Source organism: Amblyraja radiata, chromosome 6, assembly GCF_010909765.2.
Source record: "Amblyraja radiata isolate CabotCenter1 chromosome 6, sAmbRad1.1.pri, whole genome shotgun sequence".
NCBI lineage: Eukaryota > Metazoa > Chordata > Chondrichthyes > Rajiformes > Rajidae > Amblyraja > Amblyraja radiata.
Window position 1 is genome coordinate 104,838,518 of NC_045961.1, and position 20,791 is coordinate 104,859,308.

General features: G+C 46.5%; 1 protein-coding gene across 1 annotated transcript in view; it reads left to right on the forward strand.

Annotated features, from left to right (window-relative positions):
* The window catches only part of LOC116974745, a 58,865-nt gene that overhangs the window by 18,387 nt on the left and 19,687 nt on the right, over window positions 1-20,791 (forward strand). The window contains exons 7-8 of the mRNA XM_033023458.1: window positions 4,680-4,781; window positions 19,785-19,881. Of these exons, the coding sequence (XP_032879349.1) occupies window positions 4,680-4,781; window positions 19,785-19,881 (199 nt within the window). The remainder of the gene's footprint in view (window positions 1-4,679; window positions 4,782-19,784; window positions 19,882-20,791) is intronic.

Here is a 20,791-nt window from a genome sequence, read left to right on the forward strand (position 1 = left end):
TTCCACCATTTCTGGAATTAGCTGGGATCGCATGACTCCAACGGATAGTAAATTAGTTCAGATCGATTTGCCTGGTACCCATCTTGGGTACGCTTTCACTTAGACATTGATTGGGCCTTTGACGGCGGGTGAGTGAGTTAGTATCGGCCCCCAAAATAAGAATAGGCCACATGGAGCCACAAAGCCACTCACCCCACTAGTTGGGTATCCTGGACTACTCTCGGCTGATTGCATTTGGCCCATTCAGCGCACTATCAGGGTAACCGTGACTAAAGTGATTGGGCCCAGAGTACATTGAATAGAGATTGGGCCTACTTTCTGTGGCATCATGCAACACCAACACTGAATGGACCTTGTGCTTTCGGACCTTACGTTGTTTGAATACTGAGTGGGCCTGTCGTCATGGGCCCCAGTATCGGACCCGTGTTTCCCTCCAGAGTTACCACCTTAGGAGACAGATGTTAGAGTTAGATGTTTTGCCACAAGAGTGGAAGGAAGTGGAAGCAGTAATATGGCGTGGAAAGGCTTCTTCTGCACTGGGACCGAATGGAGTCCCTTACCGGGTACATAAAAGTGCACCTGATGTGCTTAGATTCTCGCGGAGGCTCTGTCCAATAGTTTGGTAGAAGCAGGTCATACCAAGGGTTTGGCGTAGAGCAGGGGGAATGTTCAGGGGGAAGAAAGAGTCTTCAGAGTTAAATCAGTTTAGGCTGTTTGTCTCCTAAATGTAGAAGGCAAGATTTTCTTTAGCATAGTGGCACAGAGGCTAGCAAGTTATATAGAAAGGAACAGGTTAATTGATACCACAGTGCAGAAAGCAGGTATACCAGGGTTCGCAGGTTACTTAGAACACATTAGTAAAATATAAAAACATAGAAAATAGGTGCAGGCGGAGGTCGTTTGGCCTATCGAGCACAAACCGTCATTCAATGTGATCGTCCAAAATCATTACCCCGTTCTTGCTTTCGCCCCATATTCCTTGATTCCGTTAGCCCCAAGCGCTATATCTAGCTCTCTCTTGAAAACATCCAGTGAATTAGCCTCCACTGCCTTCTGAGGCACAGAATTCCACAAATTCACAACTCTCTTGCTAAAAAAAACGTTTTTCCTCATCTCAGTACTAAATGGCCTAATCCTTATTCTTAAACTGTGACCCATAGGTCTGAACTCCCCCCAATATCAGGAACATTTTTCCTGCATCCAGCCTGTCCAAACCCTTAAGAATTATATATCTTTCTATAAGATCTCCTCTCATCCTTCTTAATCCCTTCATTTAAGCCCAGTCGATCCATTCTTTCATCATATGTCAGTCCAGACATCCCGGGAATTAACCCTGTGAACCTACGCTGTGCTCATTCATTGACACGAATGTCCTTCCGCAAATTAGGAGACCAAAATTGCACCGGAATCTCAGGTGTGTTCTCACCAGATCCCTGTACAACCCATTACCAATGTCAGGCTAACTGGTCTATAATTCCCTGTTTTCTCTTTCCCTTCTTTCTTAAAAGGTTACATTAGGTACCCTCCAGTTCACAGGAACTAATCAAATGTCTATAGAACATTGGAAAATGATTACCAATACATCCGCGATTTCGTGGGCCACCTCCGTGTGTTGTTTCGGATGCAGACCATCAGGCCCTGGGGATTTACATGTCTTCTGTCCCAACAGTTTACCTAACAACATTTCCTGAATCATGTGGATTCCCTTCACTTCCTCCCTCCCACTAGATCCTCGGTCCCCTTGTATTTCTGGAAGATTGTTTGTGTCTTCCTTAGTGAAGACAGAACCAAAGTATTTGTTTAACTGGTCTGCCAATTTCTTGTTTCCCAGTATAAATTAACCTGTTTCTGACTGTAAGGGGCCTATATTTGTCTTCACTAATATTTCCCCCGCAAGTTTCCTTTCATGCTCTATTTATCCCACTTAATTCATCCCTTTGTCCTCCTCTTATTAAATATTAAATTTAAATTTCTCCCAGTTTGTTGCTTTATCTGGCCAATTTATATGCCTGGATTTAATATTCCCTAATTTCCATCATTTGCCACGGTTGAGCCGCCTTCCCTGTTTTATTTTTACACCTGACAGGGGTGAACAATTGGTGCAATTCATCCATAGGATCTTTAAATGTTTGCCATTGCATATTATCATCAAGCCTTTAAGTATCATTTGCCAGTTTATCCTAGCCAATTCCCGTATCATACCATCAAATGACAATACCTGTCTCACACCGTCAAAACCTGATTCAGTTTGAACACAGTTATGAATAGTTATGGCACTAGATTCAGACTGCCAATCTCGAGAGAAGAGGTTTACATAGCCTTTATAACAAGAAGAGTTGAGTATAGGAACAAAGAGGTCCTTCTGCAGTTGTACAGGGCCCTAGTCAGACCACACCTGGAGTATTGTGTACAGTTTTGGTCCCCTAATTTGAGGAAGGACATTCTTGCTATTCAGAGAGTGCAGCGTTATGAGGTAGTGCAGTGCTAATGTTATCCCACTTTTCAAGAAAGGAGCGAGAAAGAAAACGGGGAATTACAGACCAGTCAGCCTGACTTTGGTGATGGGAAAGATGCTGGAGTCAATTATTAAAGAGGTAATAATGGGGCATTTGGATAACAGTAAAAGGATTAGTCCAAGTCAACATAGATTTATGAAAGGGAAATCATGCTTGACTAATCTTCTGGAATTTTTTGAGGATGTGACAAGTAAAATGGATGTAGGGGAGCCAGTGGATGTAGTGTATCTAGACTTTAAGTAAGCCTTTGATAAGGTCCCGCACAGGAGACTGGTGACCAAAATTAGAGCACATGGTATTGGGGGTAGGGTGTTGACATGGATAGAAAATTGGTTGGCAGACCGGAAGCAATGAGTAGGAGTGAACAGGTCCTTTTCAGAATGGCAGGCAGTGGCGAGTAGAGTGCCACAAGGCTCGGTGTTGGGACCACAACTGTTTACCATATATATTGATGATTTGGAAGAGGGAATTAGGAGCAACACTAGCAAGTTTGCGGATGACACAAAGCTGGGTGGCAGTGTGAACTGTGAAGTGGATGTTAGGAGGTTGCAGGGTGACCTGGACAGGTTGAGTGAGTGGGCAGATGCGTGGCAGATGCAGTATAATATAGATAAATGTGAGGTTATCCACATTGGCGGCAAAAACAAGGGGGCAGATTATTATCTCAATGGGGTTAGGTTAGGTAAGGGGGAGGTGCAGCGAGACCTGGGTGTCCTTGTACACTGAAAGTTGGCTTACAGGTACAGCAGGCAGTGAAGAAAGCTAATGGAATGTTGGCCTTCATAACAAGAGGATTTCAGTATAGGAGTAAAGAGGTTCTCCTGCAGTTGTATAGGGCTCTGGTGAGACCACAACTGGAGTATTGTGTACAGTTTTGGTCTCCTAATTTGAGGAAGGACATTCTTGTGATTGAGGCAGTGCAGCGTAGGTTCACGAGATTGATCCGTGGGATGGCGGGACTGTCATATGAGGAAAGATTGAAAAGACTAGGCTTGTATTCACTGGAGTTTAGAAGGATGAGGGGGTATCTTATAGAAACATATAATATTATAATAGGACTGGACAAGTTAGATGCAGGAAAAATGTTCCCAATGTTGGGCGAGTCCAGAACCAGGGGCCACACTCAGAATAAAGGGGAGGCCATTTAAGACTGAGGTGAGAAAAACCTTTTTCACCCAGAGAGTTGTAAATTTATGGAATTCCCTGCCACAGAGGGTAGTGGAGGCCAAGTCACTGGATGGATTTAAGAGAGAGTTAGATAGTGCTCTAGGGGCTAGTGGAGTCAAGGGATATGGGGAGAAGGCAGGCATGGGTTATTGATAGGGGATGATCAGCCATGATCACAATGACGTGGTGCTAGCTCGAAGGGCCGAATGGCCTCCTCCTGCACCTATTTTCTATGTTTCCATGTTTCTATGTGTCTATGTCTCTATGTGTCTATGTGTCTATGTCTCTATGTGTCTATGTCTCTATGTCTCTATGTGTCTATGTCTCTATGTGTCTATGTGTCTATGTGTCTATGTGTCTATGTCTCTATGTGTCTATGTGTCTATGTGTCTATGTGTCTATGTGTCTATGTCTCTATGTGTCTATGTGTCTATGTCTCTATGTGTCTATGTGTCTATGTCTCTATGTGTCTATGTGTCTATGTGTCTATGTGTCTATGTCTCTATGTGTCTGTGTGTCTATGTGTCTATGTGTCTATGTGTCTATGTCTCTATGTGTCTATGTCTCTATGTGTCTATGTGTCTATGTGTCTATGTCTCTATGTGTCTATGTGTCTATGTCTCTATGTGTCTATGTGTCTATGTGTCTATGTGTCTATGTGTCTATGTCTCTATGTCTCTATGTGTCTATGTCTCTATGTCTCTATGTTTCTATGCTTCTATAGCCACCTGGTCGCGGGAGGGGGGTTGGTCTTCCTCACCACCACGTCGTTCTGTGCATCAAACCGGGCGTAGAACACGTCCAGCGCATCAGGCAGAGAGGCATCGCTGTCACAGGCTGGTGTTGATGTCCTGAAGTTGGTGATGGCTTGGATGCCTTGCCACAGCTTCCGTGTGTCCCTGCTGTCACTGATGTGGCCGTGGATTTGCTTCCCTGATGGCCCGGGACAGTTTGGCCCTCGCTGTTCTCAGGGCCTCCTTATCGCTTGCTCTGAAGGCCGTGTCTCGGGCTCTCAGCAGCGCACGTACCTCTGCAGTCATCCATGGTTTACGGTTGGGGACGTGTGGTGATGAGCTTGGTGACAGTAATGTCATCAATGTACTTACTGATGTAACCAGTCACTGATGCCGTGTACTGTGCCAGTTGGGGTGACCGTGAGACACAGCTATCCTACTTTAGTTCCAAACTAGCTGTAAACTAAGGCATTATTGATGTTGTGATGAAATGCAGCGAGCAAACGCGATAATTCCCGATATTTTCTATCTTTATATCTGCACGGCCAACAACTTCCGCTGTTATTTTCCCTTCAGCTCTCTCTTCTCTTCACCTTCATTTTTCTTAATCTTTGGAACTCTAAAGTAGGATCGCTGTGTCTCACGGGCACCCCGACTGGCACAGTTATTTACAGCGCAAAAACTAACCGTTTTCGCGGTTTTTAACAGGTTTGAAAGTACACGTTTCTAGCATCAATAACGTGTGCCGGAAGTGACGTTTGTACCCCAGTTGGATTTTGAGGCTCTGTGCGTAAAGACCTATGACCCAGTGACCTTTCGTGAAATCACCCTATTGTTAATGTGAATCGGCGTTCTGGTTCATGATGTCTGTCGATTTGCTTCATGATTATACACTCGTAAGGGAGCATATTTAAAAGTACTACCGTTTGAGGTGCACAATTTGCAAGGGAAATTATTAGTGTGGATCGATGTGTCGATACCTATGAGGGGGGCAATGGGGCTGGATTTCCTGTTGCCTGACGGGTGGCTGCGCGTGATATTCGCGTGTGATCTACCCGTGCGACCAGGAGACACTCGCTCAGTGGACGTCAGGAAAGGCTTGGGAGTATAGATAAGTTTATAGTCTTGACTTAAAGGAGTCGATGGAGGGGGCAGTTCTGATGGGAAAGGGGGTGCTGTTCCACAGTCTAGGAGCTGCAACCGCAAAGGCACGGTCGCCCCTAAGCTTATGCCTAGACAGCGGGATATTCAGCAGCCCCAAGTCGACCGATCTGAGGGACCTGGAGGTGGAGTGGTGGGTGAGAAGACTTTTAATGTAGGAGGGGGCTTTGTAGACATAGAGGAGGGTCTTGAAATGTATTCGGAACCGCACAGGGAGCCAGTGGAGAGAGGCCAGGATCGGGGTGATGTGGTCCCTTTTTCCTGAGTCAATATCACGCCGAGGTTTTTGACGTGAGGTTTGAGTAGTGGGGTAAGGCTTCCAAGGCTGCCTGATATCATTTTGATTGAGTCCGAGGGGCCGAGAAGGATGACCTCAGACTTACTCTCATTTAGTTGGAGGAAGTTCTGGGCCATCCAACACTTTATATCCTCGAGGCAGCGGGTAAGGTTAAGATTTGATTGGTTTTTGGGCTTCAGGGGGAGATAGAGTTGTGTATCGTCTGCGTAGCAATGGAAGGAAATGCCGTGCCTTTCAATGACTTGGTCTAAGGGGAGCATATACAGGGAGAAGAGAATGGGGCCAAGGATGGAACCTTGTGGAACCCCACAGCAGAGAATAGCTGGGGAGGTGAAAGAGTTGCCTATGTTAGTCGAGAAACTCCTACCTTTGAGGTAGGAGATGAACCAGCTCAGGGCAGTGCCATCAATACCAACCCCGTACCGGAGACAGTCAACTAGGATGGTGTGGTCGAAAGTGTCAAATGCTGCGCTGAGGTCAAGAAGGAGCAGGATTGCACAGTCGCCGGAGTCAACGGTGAGCAGTAGGTTGTTATGTACCTTCAACAAGGCAGACTCTGTGCTGTGGTGAGCCCTGAAACCTGATTGGAAGACTGGGAGTGTAATGTAAAGAGAAATGTCCCCAGTGGGTGTAGGATAGTGTTAATGTGCGGAGTTCGCTGGTCGGCATGGACCCAGTGGGCCGAAGGGCCTATTTCCATGCTGTACCTCTTAAAAAGACTGTGATCGATCTACCCGTGTGACCAGAAGACCAGGAGAGTATGTAAAAAAAAATGTCCCTGGAGGGATTTAGGATAGTCTTAATGAATGACTGAATGAATGAATTAACACGTTTATTGGCCAAGTATTCACATACAAGGAATTTGCCTTGGTGCACCGTCCGCAAGTGACAACGACATACAGTGACATTTAGGAATGACACATAAAACATTAAACGTTAATAATAAAACATTATCGATTAAACATGTGAATTAAATAAAATATCAGAGCAAAAGGACGCTATAGATTTTTGGTTATTGAGTGGAGCTACTACTCATGTGGAAAATAAGCTGTTTTTATGTCTGGCTGTGGCAGCTTTGACAGTCCGGAGTCACCTTCCAGAGGGAAGTGATTCAAAGAGTTTGTGAGTACAGGGGGAAACATTGTCTGGTCCTAGAAATTTCCGGCTTTTCCACCTGTATTTTTATTGTTGATGATGGAGAAGTGATGTTGTGCAGCACGGAGTGGATGGGTAATTGGGTGTGAAGTGGTGATTGGAGATGAGTGGGTGGGAAAGGGTCCAGTCTTTTCGGACTGCAATCTTGCTCGAAGTAGGTGTGAGTGAAGTGGTGATTTGAGTGGAGTGGGTGTAGAAAGGTCCAGTCTAGGCAGACTGAGATCAGGTTGTGAGTGGGTGTGAAGTGTTGGTTGGGGTGGGAAAGGGTCTAGTCTTTTCAGATGGGTGTCCTGCTTTAAGTAGGTGTGAAGTGGTGAATAGGAAGGAGTGGGTGTAAAAGGGTCCAGTCTTTGCAGACTGGGGTCTGGCTGTGTTGGTTGGGGAGGGGGGGGGGGGGGGGGGAGGAGGTACCAGGGTTACGTTTCTGCTTGTCAAACCTGCAGTATAACTCATTCAGGTCGTTGGTCAGCTGACGATTGTCCTTCTGCAGTTGTACAGGGCCCTAGTGAAACCACACCTGGAGTATTGTGTGCAGTTTTGGTCCCTTAATTTGAGGAAGGTAATTCTTGCTATTTAGTGAGTGCAGCGTAGGTTTACAAGGTTAATTCCCGGGATGGCGGGACTGTCATATGCTGAGAGAATGGAGCGCTCTGTACACTCTGGAGTTTAGAAGGATGAGAGGTCATCTCATCGAAACATATAAGATTCTTAAGGGCTTGGACACACTAGAGGCAGGAAACATGTTCCCGATGTTGGGGGAGTCCAGAACCAGGGGCCACAGTTTAAGAATAAGGGGTAAGCCATTTAGAACGGAGATGCGGAAACACTTTTTCTCACAGAGAGTGGTGAATCTGGAATTCTCTGTCTCAGAGGGCAGTGGAGGCAGGTTCTCTGGATACTTTCAAGAGAGAGCTAGATAGGGCTCTTAAAAATAGCAGAGTCAGGGGATATGGGGAGAAGGCAGGAACGGAGTACTGATTGGGGATGATTTGCCATGATCACATTGAATGGCGGTGCTGGCTCGAAGGGCCGAATGGCCTACTCTGGCATCTATTGTCAATCACAGGTACCAGACTACTGACCGACATCTACTGCATAACCAGTGTTTTGAGCGACTGGTTATGCAGCATATCAAAAATAGTCTACCTGCCGACCTAGACCCACTGCAGTTCGCCTACAGAGCCAACCGATCCACAGAGGATGCAGTCTCAACAACACTCAACCTCGTACTGTCACACCTTGATCGGAAAAATACTTATGCCAGGATCCTCTTCATAGTCTTCAGCTCTGCTTTTAACACAATCATTCCGCAGCAGCTGGTGGAGAAGTTGGAGCTATTGGGGGTTGATGCTGGCACATGTAACTGGGTCCTCAACTTTCTATCGCAACGGCAGCAGACAGTCAGGCTGGGCAGTAGGACATCAAAAACCATAGCCGTGAGCACTGGCTCGCCCCAAGGCTGTGTCCTAAGCCCCCTGCTGTTTAGTCTGCTTACACACGACTGTACTGCTAGACTCAACAACAACTTCATCAACAAGTTCGCTGATGACACAACAGTGGTGGGTCTCATCAGTGACAATGATGAGTCGGCGTACAGGATGGAGGTGGAGCTGCTCACAGGATGGTGCAAATCCCACAACCTCATTCTCAACGTGGGAAAAACTAAGGAGATGGTGGTTGACTTCAGGAGGGCGGGAAAACAACACCATACACCTCTGCACATCGATGGAGCTGATGTGGAAAGGGTCAGCAGCGTGAAGTTCCTAGGACTCCACCTGTCAGATGACCTGACGTCCACGACCAACACCACAGCACTGGTCAAGAGAGCCCAGCAGCGACTACACCCTCTCCAAAGACTACGTAAAGCAGGTCTCCCCACTACACTCCTACGAACTTTTTATAGGGTGACATTCGAGAGCACATTAACCTACGGCATCACTTCCTGGCTCGGGAGCTGCAAGTCGTACGAACGGCACCAATTAGACAGGATTGTGAAGACCGCCAGCAGGATTATTGGTGCTCCACTCCCTTTCCTGCTGGACATATACAGGAAGAGATGTATCAGCAGAGCCATCTCCATCATCAAAGACCACTACCACCCATCGCATCACATATTCTCCATCCTGCCATCTGGGAAGAGGTACAGGAGCATTAGCTACAAAACCAGCAGGATGCTCCTCAGCTTCTTCCCGCAGGCTATAAGACTGATAAACGGACTTTGCATCACCAACCATCAACCTGGACACACTGCAGCAGAGCCACTGTCGTGCCGCTGCCGATCGGAACGCCTGTTGATGTTTAGAAGAGAGTAGTGTTTAATTTGTTCATGATATATGTATTTTTTATTTCTATTTATTTTGTACTGCACACTGAATGGACACTGGTTGAGTAACGTTTTTTTGTTTCCTCTGGGTATGTGAGTACTCAGGAAAATGACAATAAAGATATACTATACTATACTATACTATACTATACTACAAACCCACTGACGCCCATGGCTATCTGGACTACACTGGCCACCTATGTGCCCAGGATAAAGTGTTCCAAACCAGGGCATCGGAGATGTCCTCATTCCTTAGGGAATGGGGGTTCCCCTCTTCTACTAGAGATGAGGATCTTATCATGGTCTCTTCTTTATCCCGCAGCTCCGCTCTTACTCCCCACCCCCCTACTCATAACAAGAACAGAGTCCCCCATGTCCTCACATTCCACCCTACCAGCCGTCACAAACAACAGATAATCCTCAGACATTTTCGCCACCTCCAACAGGATCCCACCATTGGCCACATCTTCCCATTCTCCAATTTCAGGTAGTCCTTGCTTTCTCCCTCCTTCCCCTTCCCTTCCCAGCTCTCCCCCAAGCCTAATGTCTCTGCCTTTTCTTTTCTTTTTCCCATCCCCACCTCAACATCAGTCTGAAGAAGGGTCTCGCCCTGTTACGTCGCCTATTCCTTCTCTCCATAGATGCTGCCTCACCCGCTGAGTTACTCCAGCATTTTTGTCTACCTTCGATTTTTTCCAGCATCTGCAGTTCTTTCTTAATGCACACGGTGGGAGTGTTGACCACAAATTGGACGGGCCTGCAGTGCAGCAGATCACCACATGGTGGGAGTGTTGACCACAAATTGGACGGGCCTGCAGTGTGGCAGACCACCACATGGTGGGAGTGTTGACCACAAATTGGAGTGACCTGTTATACGAATTCACTGCACACTGGGAGTGGTGTCTGCAAATTACATATAATTGTGCTCTTTACTGCAAAATGGTTCTTTATTGCTCTGTGACCCGTTTCCTTTCCCTACAATGCACCCATTGCACAGATGCCAAAGTTTGTAAAAGCCCTGAAACCAGCAGAGATTTGGTATGAAAATCAAGGAACTACAGATGCTGGTTTACAAAAAAATAGACAGTGCTGGAGTAACTCAGCGGGTCAGGCAGCATCTGTGGAGAACATGGATAGGTGACGTTTCACAGAGTGCTGGAGTAACTCAGCGGGTCAGGCAGCATCTGTGGAGAACATAGATAGGTGACGTTTCACAGAGTGCTGGAGTAACTCAGCGGGTCAGGCAGCATCTGTGGAGAACATGGATAGGTGACGTTTCACAGAGTACTGGAGTAACTCAGCGGGTCAGGCAGCATCTGTGGAGAACATGGATAGATGACGTTTCACAGAGTGCTGGAATAACTCAGCGGGTCAGGCAGCATCTGTGGAGAACATCGATAGGTGACGCAGTTTGCATACCTTCCAAACAGATCTACGGATGATGTGGTCTCCCAGGTTCTGCACACCACTCTCTCTCACCTGGACAGCCAAGGGGGGGGGGCTATGTGAGGATTCTGTACATTGATTTCAGTTCAGCTTTCAACACCATAGTCCCCACAGACTTGCTGAGAAGCTGCTGGAGCTGGGGCTGAACACTCCCCTGTGTGCTTGGGTCCTGGACTTTCTTACCTGCTGGCCCCAGGTGGTCAAGATGAGGAGACATACCTCCAACCCCCTCACCCTGAACACAGGATCCCCCCAGGGTTGCGTCCTCAGCCCTCTACTGTACTCCCGGTACACACATGACTGTGTGGCCAGGTTCAGCTCCAACTCCATCATCAAGTTTGCAGATGACACTGTGGTGGTGGGCCTGATCTCCGATAACAATGAGAAGTCCTACCTAATCTGGCACTCTGGTGCCACTCTATTGAATGTCACTAAAACTAAGGAGCTGATTGTCGACTGCTGTGGATAGTGTGAGCAACTATAAATACCTGAGAGTCCACATCACAGAAGATCTGACATGGACAACACACGCTGCCACACTGGTGAGTAAGGCATGGCAGTGCCTTTACCACATCAGGCAGCTGAGGAAATTCAGAGTCTCTCTGAGGATCCTTCAGTGCTTCTACTCTGGGGCTGTAGAAAGCATCTTGTCCGGCAACATCACAATCTGGTTTGGGAACAGCTCGGCTCTGCAGAGAGTACGATACGATACGATACAACGATGCGATACAATTTATTTGTCATTTGGACCCCTTGAGGTCCAAACGAAATGACGTTTCTGCAGCCATACATTACAAACAAATAGACCCAAGACACAACATAATTTACATAAACATCCATCACATTGCTGTGATGGAAGGCCAAAAAAACCTATCTCTCCACTGCACTCTCCCCCCCGATGTCAGAGTCAAAGTCAAAGCCCCCGGCGGGCGATGGCGAATTGTCCCGCGGCCATTAAAGCCACGCCGGGTGATGCAAGGTCGCACACCGGGTTCTTGATGTTAGAGCCCCCGGCGTGCGCTCGCAGAGTCCCGTGGCCATTCCAAGCCGCGCGGGGCGATGGTATAAGGCCCCGCTCCAGGAGCTCTTCAACCCCGCAACTCGGGCGGGAGAAGTCGCCGTTGCGGGAGCCCTGAAAAGCGGTCTCCTTCCAGGGACCCGCGGGCTCCCGGTGCCGCGGTCCACCAGACCCGCAGTTGCAGCGTCCGAAGCTCCGGAGGTCGGGCCGCAGCAGCGTCCACCACAGCTCCACCCGCTCTGGACTCGGCCAGCTCCGCGACGGTGAGGTGAGTAGTCGGCACCAGAGCCCCCGGTCTTCCTGTTGGAGGCCGCTCCTCGTTGCAGCCCCAACGACAACGGAGACCCGACAAAGAAAAGGTCGGGTCTCCCGTGCAGGGAGAGATTTAAAAGTTACCCCCTCCCTCCCACCCCACCCCGGGAACACGGAGTAGTTCGTTCGGCCGAACGTACTATGGGAATTACACTCGCCCCCCCCCCCGCAGGACCTATACACCAGGAGGTACAGATCCAGAGCCAGCAACATAATGAAGGACCCCTATCACCCCAGCAACGGACTGTTCCAGCTGCTATGGTCAGGCAAACGCCTCCGCTGTCACGCAGTGAAAACAGAGAGGATGAGACGGAGTTTCTTCCCACAGACCATCAGGACTGTAAACTCTGATCTCACCAGGGACTAATCTACTGTTGTGTTGTGTCTTTTATTTAAATGTAAATACTGGTTCTGTTCTGTTGTTCTGTTGTTTTGCACAATCCCGCAGGCGTTGCAACATTCATTCACTGTACATCTTGTATGTGTGACAAATAAAGTTGACTTGACGTTTCACAGAGTGCTGGAGTAACTCAGCGGGTCAGGCAGCATCTGTGGAGAACATGGATAGGTGACGTTTCACAGAGTGCTGGAGTAACTCAGTGGGTCAGGCAGCATCTGTGGAGAAAATGGATAGGTGACGCTTCACAGAGTGCTGGAGTAACTCAGCGGGTCAGGCAGCATCTGTGGAGAACATGGATAGGTGACGTTTCACAGAGTGCTGGAGTAACTCAGCGGGTCAGGCAGCATCTGTGGAGAACATGGATAGGTGACGTTTCACAGAGTGCTGGAGTAACTCAGCGGGTCAGGCAGCATCTGTCGAGAACATGGATAGGTGAGATTTTGGGTTGGGAGCCTTCAGACTGATTTCTGGATGTGGTTCTGTTTACTTCATGAAGGCAGTAGCAAGAATGAATTTGTCTCCTGGATAGCTGTCCAATTGTGTTTTAATTGTCTCCAGGCCCTGACAGGATATTCCCTAGGACATTGAGGGAAGTTAGTGTAGAAATAGCCGGGGCTATGACAGAAATATTTCAAATGTCATTAGAAACGGGAATAGTACCCGAGGATTGGCGTACTGCGCATGTTGTTCCATTGTTTAAAAAGGGTTCTAAGAGTAAACCTAGCAATTATAGGCCTGTTAGTTTGACTTCAGTGGTGGGCAAATTAATGGAAAAGATACTTAGAGATAATATATATAAGCATCTGGATAAACAGGGTCTGATCAGGAACAGTCAGCATGGATTTGTGCCTGGAAGGTCATGTTTGACTAATCTTCTTGAATTTTTTGAAGAGGTTACTAGGGAAATTGACGAGGGTAAAGCAGTGGATGTTGTCTATATGGACTTTAGTAAGGCCTTTGACAAGGTTCCTCATGGAAGGTTGGTTAAGAAGGTTCAACTGTTGGGTATAAATGCAGGAGTAGCAAGATGGATTCAACAGTGGCTGAATGGGAGAAGCCAGAGGGTAATGGTGGATGGCTGTTTGTCGGGTTGGAGGCAGGTGACTAGTGGGGTGCCTCAGGGATCTGTGTTGGGTCCTTTGTTATTTGTCATGTACATCAATGATCTGGATGAAGGTGAGGTAAATTGGATTAGTAAGTATGCAGATGATACCAAGATAGGGGGTGTTGTGGATAATGAAGAGGATTTCCAAAGTCTACAGAGTGATTTAGGCCATTTGGAAGAATGGGCTGAAAGATGGCAGATGGAGTTTAATGCTGATAAATGTGAGGTGCTACACCTTGGCAGGACAAATCAAAATAGGACGTACATGGTAAATGGTAGGGAATTGAAGAATACAGTTGAACAGAGGGATCTGGAAATAACCGTGCATAGTTCCTCGAAGGTGGACTCTCATATAGATAGGGTGGTAAAGAAAGCTTTTGGTATGCTAGCCTTTATAAATCAGAGCATTGAGTATAGAAGCTGGGATGTAATGTTAAAATTGTACAAGGCATTGGTGAGACCAAATCTGGAGTATGGTGTACAATTTTGGTCGCCCAATTATAGGAAGGATGTCAACAAAATAGAGAGAGTACAGAGGAGATTTACTAGAATGTTGCCTGGGTTTCAACAACTAAGTTACAGAGAAAGGTTGATTAAGTTAGGTCTTTATTCTCTGGAGCGCAGAAGGTTAAGAGGGGACTTGATAGAGGTCTTTAAAATTATGAGAGGGATAGACAGAGTTGATGTGGATCAGCTTTTCCCTTTGAGAATAGGGAAGATTCAAACAAGAGGACATGACTTCAGAATTAAGGGAGAGAAGTTTAGGGGTAACATGAGGGGGAACTTCTTTACTCAGAGAGTGGTAGCCGTGTGGAATGAGCTTACAGTGGAAGTGGTGGAGGCAGGTTTGTTGGTATCATTTAAAAATAAATTGGATAGGCATATGGATGAGAAGGGAATGGAGGGTTATGGTATGAGTGCAGGCAGGTGGGACTAAGGGAAAAAAGTTGTTCGGCACGGACTTGTAGGGCCGAGATGGCCTGTTTCCGTGCTGTAATTGTTATATGGTTATATGGTTAATTGGGGCACTCACTTTATGAAGACTGGTTTTCAGTTGATGACTAATCGTTATGATTAAGAAGACGGCGAGGAATTTAAAGTGGACCTACATTGTACTTGGTTGAGGAAAGTTAATGTGAACTAGTTGTTAACCACTTGTGTGAAATGGTTAATGTTAACTATCCTAATCACAGCTTGTTTATTATGAGTTCTTGTGAAGGACATTCAGGTGAAAGGAATGTGTGTGATGTGTGGAGTGGTCATTCATTGAGCTTTGGACTGGACAGACTGTTGTAGAGATTTGTAAAGATATTTGAATGCTTTTGCTCAAAAGACACAGAGTGCTGGAGTAACTCAGCGAGTCAGGCAGCATCTGTGGAGAACATGGATAGGTGACCTTTCACAGACTGCTGGAGTAACTCAGAGGGTCATAGAAACATAGAAAATAGGTGCAGGAGGAGGCCATTTGGCCCTTCGAGCCTGCACCGCCATTCATTGTGATCATGGCTGATCGTCCCCAATCAATAACCCGTGCCTGCCTTCTCCCCATAACCCTTGATTCCACTAGCCCCTAGAGCTCTATCCAATTCTCTCTAAAATCCATCCAGTGACTTGGCCTCCACTGCCCACTATGGCAGGGAATTCCACAAATTCACAACTGTCTGGGTGGAAAACTTTTTTCCACCTCAGTCTTAAATGGCCTCCCCTTTATTCTAAGACTGTGGCCCCTGGTTCTGGACTCGCCCAACATTGGGAACATTTTTCCTGCATCTAGCTTGACCAGTCCTTTTATAATTTTATATGTTTCTATAAGATCCCCCTTATCCTTATAAACTCCAGTGAATACAATCCTAGTCTTTTAAACCTTTCCTCATATGACAGTCCCGCCATCCCAGGGATCAATTTTGTGAACCTACGCTGCACTGCCTCAATCACAAGGATGTCCTTTCTCAAATTAGGAGACCAAAACTGTACACAATATTCCAGATATGGTCTTACCAGAGCCCTATACAACTGCAGAAGAACCTCTTTACTCCTATACTGAAATCCTCTTGTTATGAAGGCCAACATTCCATTAGCTATCTTCACTGCCTGCTGTACCTGCACGCCAACTTTCAGTGACTGGTGTACAAGGACACCCAGGTCTCGCTGTATCTCCCCCTTACCTAACCTAACCCCATTGAGATAATAATCTGCCCCTTGTTTTTGCCACCAAAGTGGATAACCTTATATTTATCTATATTATACTGCATCTGCCACGAATCTGCCCACTCACTCAACCTGTCCAGGTCACCCTGCAACCTCCTAACATCCTCTTCACAGTTCACACTGCCACCCAGCGTTGTGTGATCCGCTAACTTGCTAGTGTGGCTCCTAATTCCCTCTTCCAAATCATTAATATATATGGTAAACAGTTGCGGCCCCAACACCGAGCCTTGCGGCACTCCACTCGCCACTGCCTGTCATTCTGAAAAGGACCCGTTCACTCCCACTCTTTGCTTCCGGTCTGCCAACCAATTTTCTATCCATGTCAACACCCTACCCCCAATACCATGTGCTCTAATTTTGGTCACCAATCTCCCGTGCGGGACCTTATCAAAGGCTTACTGAAAGTCTAGATACACTACATCCACTGGCTCCCCTTCATCCATTTTATTTGTCACATCCTCAAAAAATTCCAGAAGATTAGTCAAGCATGATTTTCCTTTTATGAATCCATGCTGACTTGGACTAATCCAAATGTCCCATTATTACCTCTTTAATAATTGACTCCAGCATCTTTCCCACAACCAAAGTCAGGCTAACTGGTCTGTAATTCCCTGTTTTCTCTCTGGCTCCTTTCTTGAAAAGTGGGATAACATTAGCTATCCTCCAATCCACAGGAACTGATCCTGAACCTATTGAACATTGGAAAATGAACACCAATGCTTCCACTATTTCTAGAGCCACCTCCCTGAGGACCCTGGGATGCAGTCCATCAAGCCCAGGGGATTTATCATCCTTCAGTCCCAATAGCCTACCCAATACTATTTCTCGCCTAATGACCTTCAGTTCCTCGATCCCCTTAGATCCTCTGACCTCCAGTACTTCTGGGAGATTGTTTGTGTCTTCCTTAGTGAAGACAGGTCAGCTCTGGAGAACATGGATAGGTGACGTTTCACAGAGTGCTGGAGTAACTCAGCGGGACAGGCAGCATCTGTGGAGAACATGGATAGGTGACGTTTCACAGAGTGCTGGAGTAACTCAGCGGGTCAGGCAGCATCTGTGGAGAACATGGATAGGTGACGTTTCACAGAGTGCTGGAGTAACTCAGCGGGTCAGGCAGCATCTGTGGAGAACATGGATAGGTGACGTTTCACAGAGTGCTGGAGTAACTCAGCGGGTCAGGCAGCATCTGTGGAGAACATGGATAGGTGACGTTTCACAGAGTGCTGGAGTAACTCAGCGGGTCAGGCAGCATCTGTGAAGAGTTTACATTGCTCTTTATCTTTGCCTTCCTTGGGTAAAATGGGAATAATTGCTTCCTTCCATGATGGGGGAATCCTGCCCTCTTTAAGGGTCCAGTTAAAGCAAGACAGGAGCAGAGGTGTTAGCTCTTTCTTAAAGGCCTTGTACCATTCTGGTGGAAACCCATCGCTGCCTGGTGATTTACTAGCCTTAAGTCTACTGATTGCAGCTTCCAGCTCCTTAACCGTAAATTGTGATGTAATGGTATTATTTTGTGTCTCACCAATGGATGGCAGGTCAAGTGAGTTAAGAAAACTTCTCATTGTCCTTTCATCAGCTGATGGTGGTTTAGAATAGTGTTTCTTATAGTATTCTTCAAATATTCTTTCTATCTCATCTGGCTCATGTGATAATTGATTGGTTTTAGGATCTCTTATTTTATGAATTGTATTAGAGGTCTGCTGTTTGCGCAGGCGTCTGGCCAGGAGTCTAGTTGCTTTTGGACCTGCTTCATAATAGGTCTGCTTTACAAATCTTGCCCTTTTTTCCATATCTCCCCTGAGGATCTCATCTATCTCCCCCCTTTTTTCCTTCATCTGTTTTAGTACCAACTGATCCTGTATGTTTTTATGTTTTTTCTCCAATTCTTTCAGTTTTTCTACTTTATGTTCATACGTAGCCGGGCCTTTTTTTGTGATGATGTCAGGGCGATCAGCTTTCCACGTATAACTGCCTTCATAGCATCCCACAGTATTACAGGATCCACATCCCCGTTATTCTCTTCTATGTACCTTTTTATCTCTTCCCTTATTTGTTCCACATTTGCCTTATTATTCAAAATACCCACATTGAGCCTCCAAACAGTATTTCTTTTTCTACTATTCAGGCGTACTGTCAAACTGATCGCACTGTGATCAGATACATCTGCCACCCTGATTTTACACTCTGTGATCCTGTGACTCATCCGTATTTATTAAAAAGTAGTCAATCCTGGAGTAGACTGAGTGAGGTACTGAATAGTGTGTGTAGTCCCTTTCTCATTGTCCTATACAGGGACACATGACAATAAACTCACTTGAACTTCTAAAGGGTGAAGTTCTCTCCAAACATCAATTAGGCCCATTTCCTGTCCTGATGTGTTAATAAACTTGGTCAGATGCATCTTGGAATTTTTAGGCTTGTATCCAAATTATGATTCATAACCACATTGAAATCCCCTCCACATATCAAAATACCTTCAGTCTCTAAAGCAATATTGTCAAACAGAGTTTTGAAAAAACATTTGGTACTCTCTGGGGGGGCATATACATTGATCAGTGTCACGACTTTGTTTTCCAGCTTTCCTTTAACTAATACATACCTTCCCTCTTTGTCCCTGACTTCTTTATGGCATTCAAATTGGACTGCATTTGTAAGGATAGCCACTCCCCTCTTTTGGCTAGTTTTATAGGAACTATAAAATGCATTTCTAAAGCCAAAGCGTTTTAGTTTCTCATTTCTTGTTGAGGCAGGTGGGTTTCTTGTAAAAATAGTACCTGAGCCTTTTCTTTTTTCAGTTTAGCCAGGACCTTGCTCCTTTTACCTGGATTATTCATCCCATTTACATTGAGTGACACCAATTTGATAGTATTACATGACATTTAATTTACCCAATCCTGTCTTGCATTCATAAATCTCCAGATAACATGAAACTGTGCAGGTCTGAACATCTGGACAACATGTGCCAAATAAAAAAATAAAAATAAAAGAGAAAACAGTTGACATCCAAGTAAGGGTGATTCCTTTCCACCCTGAGTCCCCATTGGCAGGTATAGGGGAAAGCCTCCTCCCAGAGGGCCCCTCACCAGAGGTGAAACACTCCATTTCACGCATCCTAGTATTGTCCAACGTCATCCGATAGCACTTATTTTCTAGTCCAAAAGAGGTTGTGACACAATAAAAGCTAGTTGGATGGGGTCTGCTCAGACTCCTGTAGTCGCTCTCTTGCTGTCTCACTCTCATCTTCGCTCCTCTATCCAACTCTCTGCCATGTCAAAGCCTGGAGAAGACACTGCATCTCTGGGTCCGCCGGCTCCTCAGCGCTGTAATCAGGTGTCTCCACGGAGTAGCCTCTCCTCCTCAGCTCCTGCCCTGGTCTTGTGCACTATGGCATGTGCATGTTCCTGAGTCCCAGTGAATACACATCTTGTTCAGCGGGGTCTAGAAGCGGACACCTCTCCTTCAGGGCCCTCTTTATTCCCTTATATGCCTTGTGCCTCTGGACAACCTCCGTTGCATAGTCGTGGTCAAATGATAGTCGTCGCCTGTCAATCATTATCTTCTTTCCCCAGGCCTTTTCCAATACCATTTCTTTGGTATTAAACTCCAGGAAATTTACCACTATAGACCTAGGTGGTGCATTACCTTCCGGTTTGCGAGTCAAAGCTCCGTGCGCGCGCTGGATCCGTACGTTGGTGTCCATTGTTATTACGAGTTCAGTTTTCCAAAGTTGCTCCACAAATTCAGACATAGATTTGCCTTCTTTCTCTTCGGGTATGCCGTAGATGCGAATGTTATTTCGTCCAGACCGTCCTTCCAAATCAGTCAGTTTTTTTTTGCATGACTTTCTGCTTTTTCATAGATTTAAACAAGTTCTCAAGTTCTGTTTCACAAGCATTGTTCGACAATCCGTGTTGAAGCCGCAATGTGTTTTCTGTGCCAAGGTTTTAAGCCACGAGAGCATGAAGCCCAGCAAATTGAAGATCCATTTGGAGTCTTGTCACAGCAACCTGGCAAGGAAGGGCGTGGACTATTTCAAACGTAAAGAAGTCTCACTCAAGGGATCCTGCATCCACAGTCAAAAAGGCACAACAGAGGATGTACTTCCTGCAGCAGCTGAGGAAACACAATCTGCCACATGAAATGATGGTCCAATTCTACACGGCCATCATAGAGTCTGTCCTCACCTTCTCCATCATAGTCTGGTTTGGCTCAGCCTCCCTCCCTCCCTCCACTTGTCTTTGGTCCACAGAGCGACTGCTGACCGCCTGCTATGGCGGGTGGCCTCCAGCAGCTGGCGCCAGCGAGTCGCCCCCCCCCCACCGTGGCGCACCACTGCCACCTGGTGGCCGCTGCGTTTATTGTCAAAGACACAAAGTGCCGGAGTAACTCAGCAGGTCAGGCAATCAATAATCAATCAATCAATCAATCAGATTTATTCATCACATACACAATAAAGTGCAGTGAAATGAATTTGCCAGCAGTGGTACAATCAAAGAAGAACACACAATACACAATAAATATTTAACACAAATATCCCTTCACTGTGGTGAAAGGCACAAAGTACCGTCAGTCTTTACAGGGTTTCCTTTATTGTCATTCAGACCGAAGTCTGAACGAAATTTCGTGCCTGCAGTCATACATACATACAATATAATAAAACAACAACAATAAACACATATTAACATCCACCACAGTGAGTCCACATAGCACCTCCTCACTGTGATGGAGGCAAAAGTCCTTAGGTCATGCAGTCTCTTCCCTCCTCTTCTCCCTCTGCGCTGAGGCGATACCCCACTGGGCTTCATCCATTGTTCTCCGGTCGGGGCCACAAACCTCCGCAGTCGCCACTGTGGGTGGCCGGATGTACAGGCCCTCTCGTCTGGAAGGTAAGTCCCGAATCGCTGCTTCCCTACCGTAGACCGCAGCTTCAGGAGAACGTAGGCCGGCG